The following is a 21,679-nucleotide window of genomic DNA, read 5'->3' on the forward strand; positions in this document are numbered from 1 at the left end:
ACAAGACTGGGAGTAGCAATGGGCTAAAGGAGAAAGCACTATATGATCGTCCGATAATGTCGACTTTCTACTGAAAAAGAGAACCGTTTGAATTTCTTATTAAATACTATTTTTTGGTATAAGTAATACATGCTTATTGCAGAAAACTTGGAAAATATAGATAATAAAGAAGAAAATAAAATTCCCTACCACCAATACACTAGCCCGGGAAAAACACAATGCACATTTCCATATATTGTATATATATTATTTTTTCTATTTACATATATATACTGAGATTGTGATCAATACTATAAATGCTATTTTATAGATTGCTTTTTTTTACTTTGAAGTTTGTATATCATTAAATATTTCTGAAAATATACAATTTCAATGGATGAATAATATTTAGGCATATGGATAAATTATAACATATAACTATTTCCCTGCTCTTGAAATATTATTTTTTTACTATTATAAGTAAAGTTATAACAGACATGCTTGTATATAAACATTTGTTCACATTTCTGATTATTTCCTCATTAGAGATTTGTAGAAGTACAGTTACTGGGTCCAAGAATGGACATTATAGATTGTCAAATTTCTTTCTGTAAAGGCTGTCATAGTTTATATTCCCTTCATCAGTTATAAGAGAGTTTCTTCCAACCTTCCCAGAATTATTACCTTTTAACACATTCGCGATTTGATGACTGAAAATAGTATTTCCTTTTTTTGTGAATTCACTATTTACACTCTTTGTCTATTTTTTCCTCCTTGTTTGTTAGTGTTTCATGGTAGGATTTAAAGCAACTTAATGACATGATAAGGTTTGTATTTCAGAGAGATCACCAGTGTCTTGGAGGATAATGTGGGGCAACACTGGAGTCACAGATCATGCAGACCTCAATTAAGGTTCTGGTCATAGGGACAGAGAAAGAAATGAATTCAAGAAGAGCTAGAGAAGGACTCACAGAGAGTTTCCTCACATTATTACCTACATCCCTATTCACGCCCGTGTGCATTGCACTCAGGGCTCTGCCTTCTCACCTGTTACCATGGGTAAACTATCCGTGCTTTGGTCTAAAGCCATTCCCTCCATTTGTATAATGATTCCATCCCTCTCACCTACTCAACGGCATTGCACCAACAATTCTTTATTCTGTTTCTCCTGTATCATCATTTCTTCAATCTCTTCTGTAACTCTCCCATCAATATGCTGTAATTTCTCCCATTTACAAAAAAAAATCTGTATCTCTCCTGATTCCACTTTCCCCACTACCTACCACACCATTCCTTTGTTCCCTAGTACAGCAAAACACACAGAGGGTTCTATTTGCTCTTCCTCCAATTCTTTTCCTCTCTTCTCTCTTAAACCCTTTTGTGTGGATACACTCTAAGGTAAACCCCAGCGAATCACAACCTTGTATAACTCCCTCCCCTTGAATGTGAGTGTAAGTTGTGAGTGGCTTCTATCCATCAGAATAGACTCTTAATTAGGTTATGTTACATAAAGCTCCCTCTTAACCTACTGGAAAGGAAAGAGATGCTCTCCTGCTGGTCTTGAAGAAGCTTAGCTGATGAGAGGCGCTGTGAAAGGGCCCCTTGGCAGGGAGCTGCAGATGGCCACTGGGAGGTGAGCGTGGCCCTCTGCCAACAGCCTACAAAGAAATGTGGGCCTCAGCCCTGCAACTGTGAGGAGATGATTCTGCAACAACCTGGTGAGCTTGGCAGTGCATTCTCCCCTTGTTAAGCCTCCAGATGAGAACAGTCTGGCCAACACCTTGATCACAGCCCAGGGAGACACCAAGCAGAGGACCAGCTAAGCTGTGCCCAGACTTCTGACCCATGGTGACTGTGACATGATAAATGAGTGTTGCTTTGAGCTGCTAGGTGTGTGGTAATTAATTAGGCAGCAATAGAAAACACACCTTTCCATGCAAGTTTTCAACCCCAGTATGAAACTATACTGCCCACATCAAGGTCAGCAGGGAACTCCACATCGCTAACTTCAACAATGTAGTTCATAGTCCTCATCTTATCTATCAGCAGCATCTGACACAATTGATCATGCCCTCCTTGATTCATTTTCTTCACCTGATTGAGAGGATTTCCTCTCCTTCATTCTCTTTTTCTCCTTTTAGAACTCCAGCTAGTGATGTTAGACCTTCTCCTTCTTTCCTCCAAATTTCTTAGTCTCTCTTTTATATTTTCCATCCCTTTATCTTTCTGCTGCATTTTGGTTAATTTCTTCACATTTCCCTTCCATTTTAATAATGCTTACTTGAACTATGCCTAGTCAGCTATATAACCTTTATATTAAATTATAAATATCAGTGACTGTATTTTTCACTTTTGAGAAAGTCTGTGGCTCTTTTTAAACCCAGCTGGTCTTTTCCTGTATTTATACAAAGCTTAAAAGTATTTCAGAAAACTAATACTGGATATTTATTGTTACTTTTATACAAAATATAAGTGTATCACATTAAATAAATGAGTAACAACATTAAGGGGAAAGAGAATCAAATGTTTCTGGGCAGCGACTGCCTCTTGGGGGGAGGAGGAGGTAGAGATCAGGGATGGATCTACTGAAGGATTCAACAGTAGTATTACATTTAATTTCTTAAGCCAGATATATGGGTGTTGGTGTAAATAAATAACAATTTAAAGAGATTTTTTAAATGTAATTTTCTGCAAATTCCTCTCAATAGTTCTATTTCTGCCTTTTGAAATACAGAGATATGTATTGTTTCAAAATCTTTATTCCTTTCAAATTCCTGACTTTGCTAGTCTCATCTCACTTAGCAGGTATCCTATCTTTTTCACTTCACAAAGAAAAATGTGTTCTGACATATGCTTTCTAATAACTTCTTTCTCTATTACCTTCAATTTCCAGTTTCTTCACCCATTATTACCCCTTTTTCTTTTATGTTAGTAGAGATATCAATATTTCTTTGTAATATGTTACCAACAAACCATATGTAACAAACTGTGTAAACATCCCGACCTTTTTTTTTTCCGCTTTCATCTTCTACAACGAGGGTTGACGAAGTTTTTTGGTAAAGGGCCAGACAGTAAATATTTTTGACTTTGCGGGACAAATAGTCTCTGACACAACTGTTCCACTCTGCCACTGTAACATAAAATCAGCCGGAGACAATACATAACTGGGTGAGTGTGACTGTGCTGCAGTAAAACTTTATTTACAAAAACAGATGGTGGCAAGATTTGACATGGGCCAGTTTGCTGATCCCTGTTCTACAACATCCAAAAGGTCACTCTGTCAGTTAATGGCTTCTTTTTGCTGCCAGCAATCTCTTTTCACTGTCCTCAGTCTCTCACCCGATACATAATTCTATTTCTTCTTGATTTTTCTGCAGGATTTTACATTGCCGAACACTCCTTATATTCATTTCTTATTAGTTTGTTTGATGTAAATCTTGGTTTTCATCATCTCTATCTATCCAGTCCTTTGGAGTTTTCTTGGTATTTTTTCCTTTATACGATCTTACATTTAAAGAAAATTTTTGGAGATTTAAAAATATATACAAAAGGGGAAAGACTAGTGTAATGAATTCTTACGTACCCCTCTCCTTGCTTCAAGACTATCAAGAAAAAGCTAAGCTTCTTTCACTTTTTTTTGGCTTTAGTATTTTTAAAAGACGTCACTTCGGGCTTCCCTGGTGGCACAGTGGTTGAGAATATGCCTGCCAATGCAAGGGACACGGGTTCGAGCCCTGGTCTGGGAAGATCCCACGTGCTGCGGAGCGACTAGGTCCGTGAGCCACAATTGCTGAGCCTGTGCGTCTGGAGCCTGTGCTCCGCAACAAGAGAGGCCGTGATAGTGAGAGGCCCGCGCGCCGCGATGAAGAGTGGCCCCCGCTTGCCGCAACTAGAGAAAGCCCTCGCACAGAAACGAAGACCCAACACAGCCATAAATAAATAAATAAATAAATAAATAAAATTAAAAAAAAAAAAAGACGTCACTTCATTAATTTTATCTAACACTCAATACACATTAAAAATCCCTAATTGTCCCCAAAATGTTATTTTATTATTGATTTACTGTCCCACTTTTAGTGATGATTGATTGAGGTGTAGAGTCACCTCATTATAACAAGAGACACTCCTCTCACCAGGAAATTCCAAGGGATTTAGGAGCTCTGTGCCAGGAACCAGGGACAGAGACAATATATATATTTTCTGATTTTTCCAAATGGTGGATAAGGTTGGTATAGTGAGCTAATTTGCTTATTCCCTTTCTCAAATGGAAAACTTTAAGTGCTTCACTATTAATTATGATATTCCTTTTAAAAAAAAAGTTAAAGTACCCTTTATCTGATTCAGAACCTTTTCCTTTATGCCTAGTTTGCAAAGAGCTTTTTTTAACCATAAACTGATTTGTCTACATCTTCGAGATTATAATATGATTTTCCTCCTTTATTTTGTTAATAAGATAAATTAAAATTTTTCCTTTAATAAACTTTTGTTAGTTTGGGTTTTTCAAGAAGCAAATGCCAAGAAGGGATTAGACATATAAGGTACTGATTGGGAGAAAAGACTGTAAAGGATCGATGGGAGGGAACAGGAGTATGCAGGGAGACCATGATGGAGGTCTGGCACTGTGAAAGGAGAGGGCAAACAGAGGAGGACTGGGCAGGAAGAGTCTCAACAGAGACCGCAGCAGAGTTCTAAGAAGGTTCTGGTCAGGCCAATGGGAAGACCTTGTGCATAGTCACCCATTAGAAGTATTTAGAGCCTGGCATCCTTACTTTACTTAGTCACTGGCTGAGAGCACACTGGGGGAGCATGACTTCAATTGTGAACACAGTGGTGGATCGAGAGGGGCGCAAGCTGGGGGTGTCAGTCAACTATACTCCCCATATCAGGAGATCTGAGTGGTTCTCACCTGCTCCATTTGCAATTATGAAAAGACATGTGCAGTAAACTCAAACTGAGAAAGGTATAACTATTTAGAATTCAGAACCTTCACGTATGTAGGCCTGAGTCACATCACTAGGTAAGGCACTCAGATTTGCTGAGGTAATAGTTAAGGGAAATTTAGAATGAATAGTGGAGGAGGGAGAGAGCGTGTACCAGTTGCAGCCCCAAAGACTCACTGCAGTAAGGGAGTATCTCACCAATCTTCTTTCTGTAAACTTCTTTCGGTGAGATCATGGAGGCGCTGATCCCCAAAACTGTGTGAAGCACCAGATCTGTGTGGTGCAAGGGCAGACTGTGGTGGCCATCAAAACGCACCGTCTTCCCTCAGACCTCTCACAAGTGTAAATGCACTAGAAGAAAATATGGGAGGATTAAAAATAACAAAACCCAGAGTAGGGAAGATCTACGGAAGACATATAACCTAGAAGCCACAAAATAAAAGACTGATGAATTCAAGTGCATAAAACAAATTCTGCATGGAAAAAAGTTTCATACAAAGTCAAAAGACAAACAAAAAAATTGGAACGCATATCACAAAGGCCTGAATTCTTTAATATATATATAAAGAACTCCTAAATCAATAAGAAAAACACCAATAGTATCAGTCTTGATGGACAGTGACAAAAGCTCCAAAATTTCCATGGCTTAAGCCAGAAAAGTTTATTTCTCATATGTGTTTTCTGTCCATCGTGGGTCAGTGGGGCTCTTTCCTGTGACTTCCTCATTGCAGGACTTATGCTGATGAGCAGCTATCTCCTGGTGTACTCTTGGTAACTGCACAGAGGGAAAGAGACTCTGCCCTGGTGTTGCCCTGGCAATTTAATATGGGCCTGAAAGTGATACTCATCAATTCCTCTCACAAATCATTGGCCGGAACCAGTCCCACGTTCCCACGTAAACCCAAGGGACCAGGCTGTGCCATAACTGGTGTCCCTGGAAGGAGGGGAGAGCCCGGCACTGGTGAGTAGCACTAAGTGGTCATTATCACTCTAGATGGTCTATGAATTATTTGGTTTCTCAATTGAAGGTCTTGTCAAAGAAAGTCGATGGCATATTTCATTACATTCCACATGCTGGTTATTAAAGAAGTAAAAAATTCCTCTCTTTCCAAAATTGGTAGTGACATCTTTCTGATCAACAGAGTGAATCTGGGGATCTGTGAGGTAGATGAGCCCTTTTCCATTACCAGTCACCCAACCTAAAAGAGAAATACATATGTCTGAGAATTAAATCCTCTATAAGTGTCAGTAAAGTGTTTCTGAAAAAAAAAAAATATGTATAATATATACAAGACACTTTAAAAACCTGGTCATCCACTGGTTTATGATAAATAAATTTCTGTTAAGGGATTTGGTGTTGCATATTCCAATTACTGCTTTAAGAAGAATAATTAAATATTGGGTAATTAAATTTGTCAAATATGACATACCAGACCCAGGAATTAGAGAGCAATAACATGCACTTAGTATAATTATTAAATCACAATATTTTCATGATTCAGAAGTTTCTTTAATGCCTCACTCATTACTTCATACATTCCTCTGTTCATTTAACAAATATTTATTGAGTGTACACACTGTATAAAACACTGTTTTGGGTGCTGGAGATACAGCAGTGAACAAGTTAGTAAAAAATCTCTGTACTCATTGGTGTAACATTCTTGTGAAGGGGGACAGATTAATAAACAATATAAGTAAGTAAAATATGTAATATAACAGAGTGATGATAAATGCTATGGAAGGGGGATAGAAAAGATCTTGGAGGATGGTCATAGAATCTTTACTAGAAATAATTATAATAAAACTCATTTATCATTCAAATGAAGTATAGAATAATGGCTAATAATTCTGATAAATAAAATACCAAACTGAAACAAAATTTAAATGTTAATGCAGATTTTAAAGGAAGTTAGATTCAAGTACACACAGCTTTCTGTTCCATAATGATTCCAATTATGAAACCCAGTACCACACCTATAATAAAGGTAAAGAGCTAGAGGAAAGAAAGTGTGGAAAGACTTTGACACATTAAAACATGCAGTCATAAGAAACCTACATCACTCAAATCCACTTGAGTGAAATTTTAAAAAATGCTGTTACGGACTTGCTCTAGAATGAAGCCCAAGAGAATGTGAGCCAGATCTTCTCACTGATTATTTGACACCTTAGACACTTGCAGAAAGCTTTAAACATTTTTTTCTAGGCATCATTTGCTACATACAGCAAAATTGATTAATTTAATTTCAAATAGTAGCCTATGCACTGAACAATCTATTTATTAAATAATGATTAGTAGAGCTAGTTACAAAACCTCACATTTACATATAAATAATACTAAAAATAAAAAAATAATTCCGTTTCACATACCTTGTAAATCGACCACAACATCTCTATGATTGGAAAACTCATAAGAAAAGTGGCCGTAAGCCAAGCCATATTCTGTGGCTTTGTATTCTGTTTTCACCACTTTCGTGTTATTTGACAATTTTACAAATTCTCCCAGTATGTAAGGTTCCACACTGACACATCCTTTTATTGTCTTGCCCTCTAAAATCTGAAAAGTAGAAATGGGAGACAGTATAACAGCGGTGAAGGCCATGGTCTTTGCGGTCAGAAGATCTCAATTTGAACCCAGGCTTTGCCACTTAGGAGCACTATTACTTCTCTAGATTTTGGTTTCCTTATTTGTAAAGTGGGTGTAATAATAGCTATAGGACCATTAAAAGGATTATATGAGACCATGCATGTAAAGTGCTTAACATGTATGTGGCATATAATGGAACCTAAAATTTTTATTATTCTTTTATTAAAAAGTGCAAATAAAAATTAGTCCATGAAGTGACCTATCCTAGGGGGCTGGCTTGCCAGGGCATGTAGCTAGATCCTGCACTGTGACTCTGCGTTGCAATATCAGCTCAAGCATTTCTGTGCAATGTGATCTATTTTGTAGACGGTAGATCTATTTTGTTTCAAAGGTTAGAGTTAATGTTTGTTTGTTAAATGCCCAGCATAGTGCTTCACATAAAGAAATTGCAAAATAGATAATAGCTATTATTAAATAAGTAACAAAATATGGGTCTAAAAATATCTCTGGCCAAAGTAAAAAAAAAAAATTCTTTAGGGTGTAAATGTGCTAAGATCCAACATCTTTGGGGAAGCAGGGTATTCTTAATCCAAAGAAGAGAAATGTCAGTGGGGATGGGTGCCTTTGCATATTTAAACAGATATCATAGCGAAGAGGGATTGGTCTCAATGGTCCCAGAGGGAAGAGCTACAATCCAGGTAGAAATTAGAAGATGACAGATCTGGGCCAACTTCCTAACAACTGGAATTATTTAAAGTAAAAAAACAAGAATTATTTTTTTCTTACTGAAGGTGTTTAAGCTATGGCTTAGTTATCACTTGATTGCAAGGGGTGGGGGTCAATGAATATGAAACAGGATTTATGCATCATGTTGAGGGAATAATTTGTATTAGATATGATCTTTAGGGTCCTTTCTCTCTCTCTAAAAGTACAAAGACAACACAAAGGAAAAGTATACTAAAAATGCTAACTCGACCATGAGGGACCAGGTACCAGGATCAACAGATCTTCAAATGTGACTTGAAGGATCCAAATGATGCATCAGGGTACAGAGGGTCATATTTCTTACATATCTTACAAGTAGTTGAAGCACATGAAGTAGATGAAGGAAGCTGGTAACTGAGTTTATTGAATTTTACCAGAATGATGGTGGAGGTAGATGGAATGGTAGGTTGGCAACAGAAATCTAACCTAATATATATTTACAGTCCTGCTTAATCAAACTCTTGATCTCTTTAATCTTACCAGTAATATTGAGGATGGTATGTAGAATATCTGTGTATGAATCTTTTGTTCATAGAGTCTCTTGTTAAACTCTGTCACGTAGTGCTGTGCAGTCATCTGCCTCTCCACGTCGATGAAGTGGTGCCAGAGCCCCTTCTGCTCCTTATATTCTTTCCCAACGTATCTGTGAATGGAGAAAAACCACACAAAGAAATGCAAAGTGATCCTACTATACAGTAAGAAAGATCGAGAGAGATGCAAAAATGCTTCAAAGATGTTACTCTTTCTCCGCCTTAGATTGTTAATGTTATCTTATCTCATGACTCAAATAATTTTGTAAGAGCCACCTGAACAGTGGAACATAATTCATACTAGCTGACTGATGGTTAAGTCTATGTGTCAACTTGATTTGTCCACAGGGTGCCCAAATATTTGGTCAAACATTATTCTGGGTGTTTCTGTGAGGGCGTTTTTGGATGAGTTTAACATTTAAATCAATAGACTGAGTAAAGTAGGTTGCCCTCCCTAATGTGAGTGGGTCTCATCCAGTTGAAGGGACAAATGGAACAAAAGGCTGACCTTCTTTCAAGTTAACAGAGAATTCTTGCCTGCTTCTGAGCTGGGACAGTGATCTATTCCTGCTTTGGGACTTGAACTGAAACATCATCTCCTCTTGGGTCTCAAGCCTGCTGGCCTTTGGACTGGAACTACATATCATCAGCCCTCCTGGATCTCCAGCTTGCCAACTGTAGATGCTGAGACTTGCTAGCCTCCATAATTATGGGAGTCAATTCCTAAAAATAAATCTCTTTATATATATATACACACATACACACACACACACATATATATGTATACACACACACACACACACACACACACATACCTTACTGGTTTTGTGTTTCTGGAGAATCCTAATACATTGACCCCAGATGATACTGATTTTAAAGAGAAAGTGTCCACTTAGTGTAGCAGTTCACCAGACTTCTTTGGTAAGTCAAGGGAGAAAGCATGGGTACTGGAAAGTGCATGGACTCTGGAAGCAGATCTTTCACTCCCTGCAGCATGACCTTATATTAGGTCAACTAATCAATCTGAAGCCTTCCTCTACCCTTTCCTTTTATTATAATTACTTCATCTGTACAAATACTGTTTTCCATCATCACCTATTATGTGCACAAACAACACTTTTTATCCTACTTGGGATTCATTGTGATTCCTGTATTTGAAGATTAGTATATTTTGGCAGTTCTGGAAAACTGTCAGAAATCATCTATTAAAATAGTAATTCTTTTCTATTTGCTCTGTTATCTTTTTCTGGTCAGATGTATGTTAGACCCTTTCACTCCATCTTCCCTGTCTCTTCTTCTCTCTTTTATTTCCCATCTCAGATCCTCCTATCATGTATCCTGGTATGTTAGTTGCTTAGGACTGCTGTAACAAAGTGCCACAATGTGGGTGGCTTAAACAACAGAAACTGATCTTTCTCACAGTTCTAGAGTCTGTAAGTCTAAGACCAAGGTGTCAACAGAGCCATGCTCCCTCGGAAGGCATTAGGGAAGGATCTTTTCCAGGCCTCTCTCCTGGCTTCTGATAGTTCCTGCTTGGTGGCAGCATAACTACAATTTTTATATGCATTCTCCCTGTGTGTGTCTATCTCCAAATTTCCTCTTTTTATAAGGATACCAGTCATAGTGGATGATGGGCCTATCCTACTCCAGTATGAACTCATCTTAACTAATTACATCTGCAATGACTCCATTTCCCAATAAGATCACAGTCTGATGTACTTGGGGTTATAATGTCAACTTGAATCTGGGGTTGGAGGGACACAATTATACCCGTAACACCTGGCTTCATCACTTTGACGTGTGAATTGGTGCAGGTTTCTTAACATCGCTGTGTCTCAGTTCCCTCATCTGTAAGATGGGGATAATAATACAGTAGTAACTACCTCATAGGGTTTTTTGAGGATTAATTAAATTAGTATATCAATGACTTAAAACAGGGCTTGGGACATAGTAAGAAATGTACATGTTTACTATTATTATTATCATCAACAACCTTTTCAAGAAATGTATTTCTACTATTTAAGAGTCACCCAATTTCTCTCTTTTTTTCTCTTCCTACTTATTTCTTACATTTTTTGGATTTGGCTAAAGATCAAGGTCTACATTAAATTAAAAGTCTTGCCTATAGGTCCTTTAAAATACGCATATGGTATAAAATTAGGCCTTAAACCTAATGAGTACCACCTGTGATCACTAATTTTCAGGTGAGTTTTTGCTTAAAGTTGTCATCAAGAACTAAGGCCAAACAAAAAACTTTCCAGGTTATTCGCCTCAGTGGGGGTGGCATATTTTTAAATAACCTATTTTTGAGCATGTAGCCATTCCTGCGTCCCTGCTTTATATCGGTGGTCTCTATGGATGGACCTAGAGACTGTCATACGGAATGAAGGAAGTCAGAAAGAGAAAAACAAATATCGTATATTAATGCATATATGTGGAATCTGAAAAAATTGGTATAGACGATCTTATTTACAAAGCAGAAATAGAGACACAGACGCAGAGAACAAACGAATGGATACCAAGGAGGGGGCGGTGGGATGAACTGGGAGATTGGGATTGACATATATACACTATTGATACTATGTATAAAATAGATAACTAATGAGAACCTACTGTACAGCATAGGGAACTCCACTCAGTGCCCTGTAGTGACCTAAATGAGAAGGAAATCCAAAAAAGAGGGGATATATGTATACGTATAGCTGATTCACTTTGCTGTACAGTATAAACTAACACAATATTGTAAAGGAACTATACTCCAATGGGGGGGGAAATATATATATATATATATATATATATATATATATATATATATATATATATATATATATATATATATCTGTGGTCTCTAAATTCATCCGCTTCCATGTGTAACTTCTGTCACTAGCTGCTCTCTCATCCCTCCCCTGCCCAAAACTTCTATGGAGGGTGTCTTAAGGATTCAGTATTCACTTACATCCCTGGATATGCTTCAACCCTGGCCTTAGAGGATTTTTCTGCCTTTTTTTGCAGGCTCACCCATTTACTTAGAAGTATGGTTTGCATAGTTTAGCCTTTCTTGCCAGCATTTTTAGTGACAGTGTTTAAGACTCTGTGGCCTGTCATATAGCCAGGAACACTATTTTTCTTATCTGTACAATGGGGTTTAATGTTCCCTAATGGGTTTGAAATCATGTATATAAAACATCCAGCCCAATGGCTGACATAATGTGGGTCCTCCATATAAGATAACTGTTATTAACTAACTAATGAGGAGGAGGAAAAAGGAGTTGAATTCTGAAAACATACATTTTAGCCATTTTTTCAGCCCTTTCAAAGTCTCATAAACAATTACTTAACAGAAGGGAAAAATTAGCCCTTTTTACATTAGTGATATAGGTGCTTTTAAGCAATACCTCCCCAGAGTTTCTTCTTGATGAAGATGATGCACCCAAAATGCATTCCTTTGTCTGCCTTTCTTCTTCACATTCAGGTAGTCCCCCAAATACACAACAGTTTCCTGGGCGGTCCACAGTTCAGATTTCTTGGAATATTTTAACAAAAGAGCATCTTGAAAAAAAGATAAGATTAATATTGATCTTATTTTTCAAAAAGATCTTACAATTCATGGATAAAACTGAAGTAACACAGGTTCCAGTCCAGCTCATTTGAAATATTCAACTTTTTAATATATTTTCTCAAACTTTATCCTCTTGTATGACTATTACTAAAAAGCTAGTGAAGTCCGATAAAAACGTAAAGCTTGAGAAATTACAATGAAGAATAGCCTTTGGTTCACAAAATCTCTTGTTTGTTATGGCAAGGTATTTAGGTCAGAGCTTCTGTATGAAAGTAATGGAAAATAAAAGGGCTTTTTAAACAGCAAAATCCCAGAGACCATCTTGGAACAAGTGATAAGTGTGTGCATCGTCTTCTAATTATCTGGGGACCTCAAATAATAGAGGCTGCTATCTATGCCAGATCACGCAGATAGAAATAAATTGAATAATTCTACCCCAAAGGTTCCTGGCAACTCCAGGAATCCTAGATTGCATATGAAAGTGCACCCTAGTTTTCTCTTACATATTTTAAGTTGGGAAAGTCCAGGAATTACTGAGAAAATATAGCTACTGTACAAAGATACAAACTCAACTGAAAAAGGAAAAGATAAGAGGAAAAAGTAAGGGTTGTTTCCACCTTAAAGAAAGGAAGACCAGTGCTAGCAAGAAAACATCTCTTTAAGGGGGAAGACCAACTGAACCCTAAGGAAGAAATGCAACATTTTGGGATCTAAGTTAAAGTGAAGTGAACAAAGACTTCCAGTGTCTAGGTTGTGATAAAGGGTAAATGAACAGGAGACTTGGGAGAGAAAATACTTAAAGTGAGATAAACCCACAGGTCTGGGATCGGGGAAGGGAGATGATGGGGTTGGGGGAGATGGTGATCGTGGTTGGGTGACTCAATCAGAGAAACTGGGGAAGGAAATGGAAGGTGAGCTGCGTGCACACACACATAGAAAGGGCAGTGAACTGAGGGAAGAAGCAAGGAGAGAATGCATAACTTGTTCAGTTTTTTCAACTTTGGGCCTTGCTTTCCTCCAACGTGTTTTTTCACCCATAAATTGGCACACAGACAAAACAATAAGGCAGCTACCTAACTCTCAGAAATGTGATTTTGAAACTGCAGAATCTCACAGTAAGCAGGGAAACCTTATTAGAAAATTTTGCTTCTTTTGGCAACAACCTGATCTGTCTTTTAGTCTGACTTCAAGGTAGCAGGCAAAACACTGAAATACTTTGAAACAGAAGTTCTTTACATTGGCTTTACACAAAGTCACTGGGGAGCTCTTAAAAAATAAGGATGCCTGGATCACATCACAGACCCATTAGACTGGAATCTCTGGGGTGAGGCACTGGAAGTTTAAAAAAGCCTCTTGGGAGATTCTCAGGACTTCCCTGGTGGCGCAGTGGTTAAGAATCCGCCTGCCAATGCAGGGGACACGGTTTCGAGCCGTGGTCTGGGAAGATCCCACATGCTGCAGAGCAACTTAGCCTGCGACAACTACTGAAGTCCGCACCTCTACAGCCCGTGCTCCACAACAAGAGAAGCCACCACAATGAGAAGCCTGCGCACCACAACGAAGAGTAGCCCTCGCTCGCCGCAGCTAGAGAAAGCCCGCGTGCAGCAATGAAGACCCAAAGCATCCTTGAAAAAAAAAAAAAAAGCCTCTTGGGAGATTCTCATGCGATACCAGTGTTGAGAACTACTTTAGTATCCAGTGCTCAGCAATCTACATAGTTTATTTCCTCTGAAATGCATTTTACAATAGTTTTTTTTTCTCATTCAAATAATTCTTCAGTACTTTGGAGGGCATTACAATGTGACCCTCTGGGCTAAGAGAAGAACCTTCTTTTTTCTTCTCCCAGCTTCTCCACCACTTCTAAGCTGTGTTGGACATGCTGATGGCTGGGTGGCCCCAGCCGAGGCTTCCTGCTAGGGGAAGAGACCTTGCGCTGTTCCTTAAGCAGGAAGCAGTTGCTAATTGTAGCTGATCAATCCACTGACTGGCAAGAAACCACTTAGCACAGGTGTGAAAATCTCTGCCCACTAGAAGGATGATGTGTAACTAGGTCAAACCCCATCTCCCTAGGATTTGAATGGGAAAAATACAGAAAAATCAGCTGGTTGGTAATGAGAATCAGTGGAGGAGACAAATGCTGAGTGTATATGGCATCGAGAGCTGTTTTAAGCCCTGACTGATGACTGCTCCCGAGTCCTGTAAGATTCTCCCTTACTGCCTTGTGTGTCTTTATAGCAGGGAAGAAGGTCCCTGAACTACACATTTCTCTATATATTCACAAAGCATAACGGGGGTCGATATCTTTCATGAGCTTTAAGTGATCTACATAACAAGAGCTTCAGAGGGCCCCGAACATGCAGAGATGCTTCCTGAAAGGCTGTACTTACTATGTGCTCCATGGAGTTGCCTGGACTTAAAAACTCCTGTATTCTCCAGTCTCCGGAACAGCCAATCATGCCTCACCCCTGCCAAGAGTTTTTCAAAGTCATCAGGCTGCAGGGTGCGAGCCTTAAGGATCTTTTGCGTTGCGATTCCTGGCAATGAAACAAAAGAACTTCCACTGGAATTCAGAAAGGACCATGGGTTTTCTCCCTCAGAAGAACCACTGGAAATTCCGGGTGATTCCAACCACCATGCCAAGGACGAGCTGGAACTCTGGCTGCAGTTTAGCAGGTTTCCAGGTTCATTTGCTTCCTCTGTGGTAGTGCAGTCCTCACTGAGGACAGGGATGGAAGTGTTACCACTTACCGAGGAATTGGGGATCTGGGCTCCCTGACCACGCAGCTGCCTCAGAGCACATGGTCTGTGAGAGCCATGTGTGCTTGTGGCGTGAACATCTGTGCTGTCCAGCAGTTGGCTCTCCTCATCCACCGTGGAGGCATCAGGGTCAATGCCCTGCTCTTTGACTGAGCCACCACTTTTCCCTGAGTCAGGATTTTGAACAAGCCAATGAGGAGTGAAAGTGCTACATGCTGTCATGGAACTTTTGCCCAGAGGCTCATCCACAACTATGTGGAAGTCTACGGGCATATCTTCTGCTCTCTCTGCTGTTTCTTCTTCTGGGTCAACCCAGCAGGGGCTATCTTTAAATGTGGGACCTGCGTCTCCTTTGATTTCTTCTCTCTTATTTTCTTCATGCCTGTCTTTGGCGTCACAGTTGATTTCTGGAAACTTATCAATTATTTCAAAGGTTTCTTCTTCTTGGATCGAAGGATATGTGGCCATGTTCTTGGGCCAACCAGAATCAGAAGACCAAGAAGCAGAACCAAATGAGGGTCTGGAATGAGTAGAAGTATTTCTGGACCTCACATTTCCGGCTTCCCACATACCTTCTGGAGCTCCTTTTAACAGTCCTGCACCTGAGGCCAACAAAGTACCTGCTGTGTTATGAGGAGGAAAAGTTGTCAAGGGCACAGGCTTGTGTAGTTGACTTTGAGAAGACTCTAAACTGTCATCCCTGGACACCTGGAGAGAGAGACCATGAAGATCTGAAGACAGTGGATGTACAGCTCTGCTCTCCCCATCGATCTCCAGTTCTTCTGCCAGGGCAGTGGAACACTGAGTGTCCACATGATGTTCTTCCTTGCTAGGCTCTCTTCTGGCTGACATATCGTCAACATGGTAATTCACTTCCTCCCAGCTTGTAGAAGAACTACCCCCTGATAACTTGCTCCAAGAACTGGAGCTCTGGCTGTCGCTCAGAGACTTGTTCAAAACAGCTCCCCCACCACTCCTATGGTCTGTTGACTCAGCCTCAGTCTCCACATCTTCATCCACGGAGACTCGAAATGCATCAGAACCGGCCCAGTTTCTCCTTCCTACCCTCCTGAGTTTCTCCCAACCATTCTTAGCCATTTGGGAGGAAGATATTACCATGCCTTTTTCAAAACGTGGTTTGTCCTCAGTAGTACTCACAGTATCTATGTTTTTTGTTTCTGTTTTTAGATCAGTGATACAGACTCCTATTTTTGTACCTTTCTGTTTATTTTTGTTGTTTCCACAAGTGCTTTCAAATATTTCACACACTGAAGTGTGGTGCTGTGAATAGGTTTCAACAATTTTTTGGAAATCCACTTGCCCATGCAAGATGGGTTTCTCCAACCCACACTTGAAACCCTCTGGAACATAAGACTTGTCATCTAAATTTGAGAAGCTTTGAACTTGTAACTGTTCCTTCACCCTGGTGATAACAGACATGATTTCCTGAGAGATAGCTTCTCTCTCCTGACTTCTGGAGGAAGTACTGAAAGTATACAGCTTTCCCATAGCTTCACTACAGAGCTGACTTGCTGTGTGGACCGTCTCCATCTCCCCATAGAGCCTCTGGTGCACCGTGGTGAGACCGAAAGCAGCTTTGAGAAAACTATGGAGCTCCTGTTTTCCAGTAACTGGTTCATCACATTTCTTGGTAAGGAGGCCAATTTCAAAGGCCTCTTTGGCTTCACACAGATATGAATTTTTCATTCCTGGACGACAGTCACTAGAACTGCTATATGACAACAGGCATGTGCCGCGAATATTCTGAGGAAAATACCAAATACAAAATCAGACACTGAATTGGAAACTGGAGGTGAATCAGGGAAAACTTTTCATCCCTGGAGGACAGTCATTAGAAATATTATAAAGAAATAAACATGTGCCATGGAAAAATACAGAAACTACCAGCTACCATCCTACTGTACCCGATACTTCTTGATCAAAGACGATAAATTTGTTATTGTTGCTATTGTTAGTTTTAGCAAACAGAGTCTATACGTGGAATGTGGACATAATAATTTTGCCATATACAAACACATCATTTGTTTAATAATAGTTGAAACAACAGATTGGTGGCTTCCAAACCCCTCTGTGCATTTGAATCGCCTGGGCAGTATTTCATAATGAAAGGTTTCTGGGTACAAATCCCAGGGATTTACATTTAGTGGATTTAGGGTAGAGCCCAAGAATATGTATTTTGAAAGGGCTTTTAGGTGATTCTGACATGCGTGGGAACCATTGTTCTAGAGCAGATAACATCAAATCCTCCGGCTGTATTAACTTAGCTCCCACCAGGATGTCACTACTCTGACTCATAAAACCTTTACATTATGTGAGGTCTGATCACAATTATCTAATGATATACACAAAGCCTATTTTAAGGTTAGACCCTTCCCTCCCACCAGTTACATCTGTCACTGGAGAGAGGAGCAGTGAGGGCTGCACTGTTTACCATAGCCGTGAGCACGAAGAGGGGCGTGTAGGGACTGAAGGCAGCTGCCAGCTTGCAGGCTTCAGCGGCTGACAGCAAATGGTGGTCAAACTCCTTCAGCAAGCCCTGTGAGAAAACAGGAGGCCGAGTGTACTGTTGACAATTATTGATCCATTAGCAAAAGACAGGCTATAAAATTCCTTTGTTTTTCTTTCAAGATTCTGAGGCATGCCCTGCGCCACATCACAACCATTTCAGAACAGGGCCAAGAAAGAGTAAGTGGGTCAAAAGACCCCAGGACAGTGTCTGTCCTTTCCCCCATACCCATACATCATCCATCCCCAACTCGTACCGCAGAGAAGGCCTCACGTGTGCAAACATTCACACTGCCTGCCTGTGCAAAGTAATTCAGACAAGTTTCTTTGGAGGATCGTGCAGCTCTTTGTTCACAGAACTCTGCACATTTTGCAGTCAGATTCACTGATGATTTCTGCATTGTTCTTGGCAAAGAGCCCTTTAATGTACGATTTCACAGCAATTAAGATTCAATCATTTATTCCAGAAATATGTATTGAGTACCTCCACATGCCAGGCACTGTTCTAGCCATGAAGGAGAGAGCAGACAGTGAGCCTGCAATAAGCTTATTTTCTGTTAAGGGGAGGGGATCAGTCAATACACAAAATAAGTAAAATGCATAGTATTTGAGATGGCAGCAAGTGTTCCAAAGAAAAATAAAGTGAGAAGAGGTTGAGGAGGTCCAAGGCAGAAGGGCAGTTTGCAATTTTAAACAGTCCTCAGAGACAACTTCACTGAACAAGGGGCATAACCCTTTTCCTGTGTTTTGGTCTGTCTGACAGCAAAAGCAACATTTTGCTAGGATTCAGATCGCTAGCAGCAAGCTGTATGTCTTCTTATGCTACACTAATTAGTACTGAGTACAGTTACTGTTGCTGCTTTGGTATTTTTTTTTATAAATGTATTTATTTTATTTATTTATTTTTGGCTGCGTTGGGTCTTCGTTACTGCGCGCAGGCTTTCTGTAGCTGCGGTGAGCGGGGGCTACTCTTCGTTGCCATGCGCGGGCTTCTCACTGCAGTGGCTTCTCTTGTTGCAGAGCACGGGCTCTAGGCATGCGGGCTTCAGTAGTTGTGGCTCACGGGTTCTAGAGCGCAGGCTCAGTAGTTGTGGCGCACGGGCTTAGCTGCTCCGCGGCATGTGGGATCTTCCCGGACCAGGGCTCGAACCCGTGTCCCCTGCACCGGCAGGCGGATTCTTAACTACTGGCCACCAGGGAAGTCCCGCTTTGGTATTTTTAAAAAGGCAATAATTGATGATACCGTTAAAAATCTCAATTTCAGTGCAGTGCAGGAGAGAAGTCAATGTCTGTGCGATGCTCCGAACTGGTTAGAGACCTGGCTTCTGCTCCCAGTTCTCTTTCTTACTGATTGTACAAGTTGCAGAGGTCACTTAGTTTCTCTGGACCTTAGTTTATTTTTCTCTAAAACGGGAGTGACACATTTTGCTCTACCTACCTCATAGGTAGATGTGGTGTATGTGGATCATATACATATATACACACACTTTTTGAATTATAAAGCAATATACAAATATTTGTAATCATTATTATCACAGATAAGAGCCTGAGCAAGTGACTGATGCTCTGATTTGAAGAGATGGTAATTAAAGTCTTAAAGTTATTACCCCTTTACTTTGTCATTGAGATAGCCCAAGTGTGGAAACTGAATTTTGTGATAATTTGAAAGGAAGTCATGGGGTTCAAAGCATTTATCACTTTGATTTCATTCATTCCTTCATCCATCAGTCTTTTCTTCCCCCAGTGCCCTCTGTAGGTCTGGTACTGGGCTAGGTGCTGGGATAATACAGCCAAACAGGACACCACAGGAACTGTCTCCAGGATTGCTCACATTACTTGAAGAGGGGAGACACTGTGCCCCCTGACTCCTGGAGACAGAACTAACCAAGCACCAAGAATAATGTTGACAGTTTTGTAGGTGATGCCACTCTGCACCATGGTTTTGACAAGTGATAGTTACCAAGTTAATTTCAGGATTGCTTTTAAACTTTTCATAATCTTTCCTGCTCATGGAAACAAAGATATCTGCCAGTATACCTAGTGATGTGGAAATGCCCTGTAAGGAAATACAAACAAAACACAGATTAGGAATTCACAGTCAATTGTTGCTCTCATCTCAAGGCCTAAAGTCAATGATTAGCCTTCTAAATAAACCATTGCTTATTATTATTGCTATTGTTATGATGACACTGCGGATACTTCTCAACTGGATGTCACCGGGCTTGAAAGATCATCACATCCTGAGGACATGGGAGTAATGTAAACTCAGCTATTTCTTAGTTGGGCTTCACTGGATCGTCAACACTAACTTGTCCATACTGCTAGGCATAATGAATTGGCCCAAGCAAGAGTCCCCATGCCCCATTACATTTGTGCTGTTAAAAGGACTGTAGGCAGCAGTGCTGCTGACACAGCTTGGGAAGATGTATAACCCAAAGCTTCAATTAACAAGGAGAATATTCTCACAGAGTCACAGAGAATGAAAACATCAAGTAGGAAAGCAAATGTTGCTTCTCAATTTCTTGAATGAAGATGCTGTGTAAACAGTTAATCGAAGTCTTTTCCCACTCAACTCAAGGAAAATGATTTTGCATATAAGCAACTTGACCATCTCAACTTTGCTATGGAATCAGGTAAAGGCTAAATATATAATAAAATAGGTATCAATAAAAATAAATGGATTGGTAGAAATAAATGCATAAATAGTTACAAATATATATAGAAATACTAAATATATGCCAGGCGTCTAGCTGTGAGTGAGGACGAGCAAGACACTAGAAGGAAGTTACCAAATGTTCCTGGTCCGATGCCTGTGTAGAATCAATAAAAATAGGACCAATAAAATTGATAAATGGTAAACTGAATTGTGCCATAAGGAGATAATCTTTCAAAGACAAGTATAGGAAACGAGAAAATAAGCACTAGACAAACAACCTTTTTATCTGGCTGAGGAAGTGTCAGATATCCTATGATCGAGGCCCATATTAACTCTGCTGCTTCGTACCACATCCCTGCAAAAAAGGAGGAGATGGGACAAACTGCGAGTATCTGTGCTCCTGTGTCAGAAAATACCTTTAAAAACTAATACAGAAAGAAGATTCATTGGATTTTGTTAAGAAAATATATGACTAGATTAGATTGACAGCAATCAGCAGATAGCAATCTGCTGGAAAAACAGCAATCTGTTTTTCCAGTTGGTTTAATACAGATAATTTTTCCCTTTCACAGGGAAACAGTAAGAAATATTATATATTACATGTGTACATATAAGATATATTAATATAGAAATAATTTTCTCCATTACTTACAAGATAACAACTACCATCCTCTGTTAAATTTCAAATACATTAGTTTGCATTTTAAAGTATAATTAGGGTCCTATAAACTTTGCTTGTAAAACTCAGGAATACCTTCCCAGGAACGAATGCGTAAGCTGTCAGGGTGGGTTTAGAGTAAGGTGTCACTATATCAAACGGAGTCCTAATGAGCTGAGAGCCAGATGCCAGAAAGAATACCGAGAATCCTGTGGTTAACAGTCATAATATACAACTGTAAATTTCTTTAACAAAACTCAACAGAAAAATATTTTGTTTTGTTAATGTTCATAACATTCCTGGCATCTTAAGTGTCATTCTCTTTTCCATAAGGAAACTAAGGGAAGTGGGGATGAACTGTATCAACCAGACACAATGAGAAAAGTCCATAGTAAAATCCTGTAGCCAGACTTGGTAAATGAGCCTTGAGAAGATGACTGTACCTAACTTTTGCAGAATTTGCCCTCTGATCTGTATGCAGACCGACTGCACCAGGACCTTGTCGCTTTCATTTCTGTACAGCCAGGTACCTACAATAAAGAGGAAAAAAAGAAAAGCATTTTTGGCCTTGAATTATTTTTAAAAATTTTTTAAAAATTAATGTTTATTTATTTATTTATTTTGGCTGCACTGCTAAGCATGTGGGATCTTAGTTCCCTGACCAGGGATCGAACCTGTGCCCCCTGCAGTGGGAGCATGGCGTCTTAATCACTGGACCTCCAGGG

General features: G+C 39.6%; 1 protein-coding gene across 3 annotated transcripts in view; it reads right to left on the reverse strand.

Annotated features, from left to right (window-relative positions):
* Positions 1–5,499: 5,499 nt before the first annotated feature.
* The window catches only part of ALPK1 (alpha kinase 1), a 131,565-nt gene continuing 115,385 nt past the window's right edge, over positions 5,500–21,679 (reverse strand). For all 3 annotated transcript variants that reach the window (XM_061192046.1, XM_061192044.1, XM_061192045.1), the window contains 9 exons: positions 21,398–21,484; positions 20,575–20,651; positions 19,601–19,696; positions 17,567–17,671; positions 14,745–16,878; positions 12,194–12,347; positions 8,749–8,911; positions 7,287–7,473; positions 5,500–6,118 (listed from right to left, as the gene is read on the reverse strand). In XM_061192046.1, the coding sequence (XP_061048029.1) occupies positions 5,919–6,118; positions 7,287–7,473; positions 8,749–8,911; positions 12,194–12,347; positions 14,745–16,878; positions 17,567–17,671; positions 19,601–19,696; positions 20,575–20,651; positions 21,398–21,484 (3,203 nt within the window). In that variant the 3' untranslated portion in view covers positions 5,500–5,918. The remainder of the gene's footprint in view (positions 6,119–7,286; positions 7,474–8,748; positions 8,912–12,193; positions 12,348–14,744; positions 16,879–17,566; positions 17,672–19,600; positions 19,697–20,574; positions 20,652–21,397; positions 21,485–21,679) is intronic.

This window comes from Eubalaena glacialis, chromosome 5 (assembly GCF_028564815.1).
Source record: "Eubalaena glacialis isolate mEubGla1 chromosome 5, mEubGla1.1.hap2.+ XY, whole genome shotgun sequence".
In the NCBI taxonomy this organism is placed as follows: Eukaryota; Metazoa; Chordata; class Mammalia; order Artiodactyla; family Balaenidae; genus Eubalaena; species Eubalaena glacialis.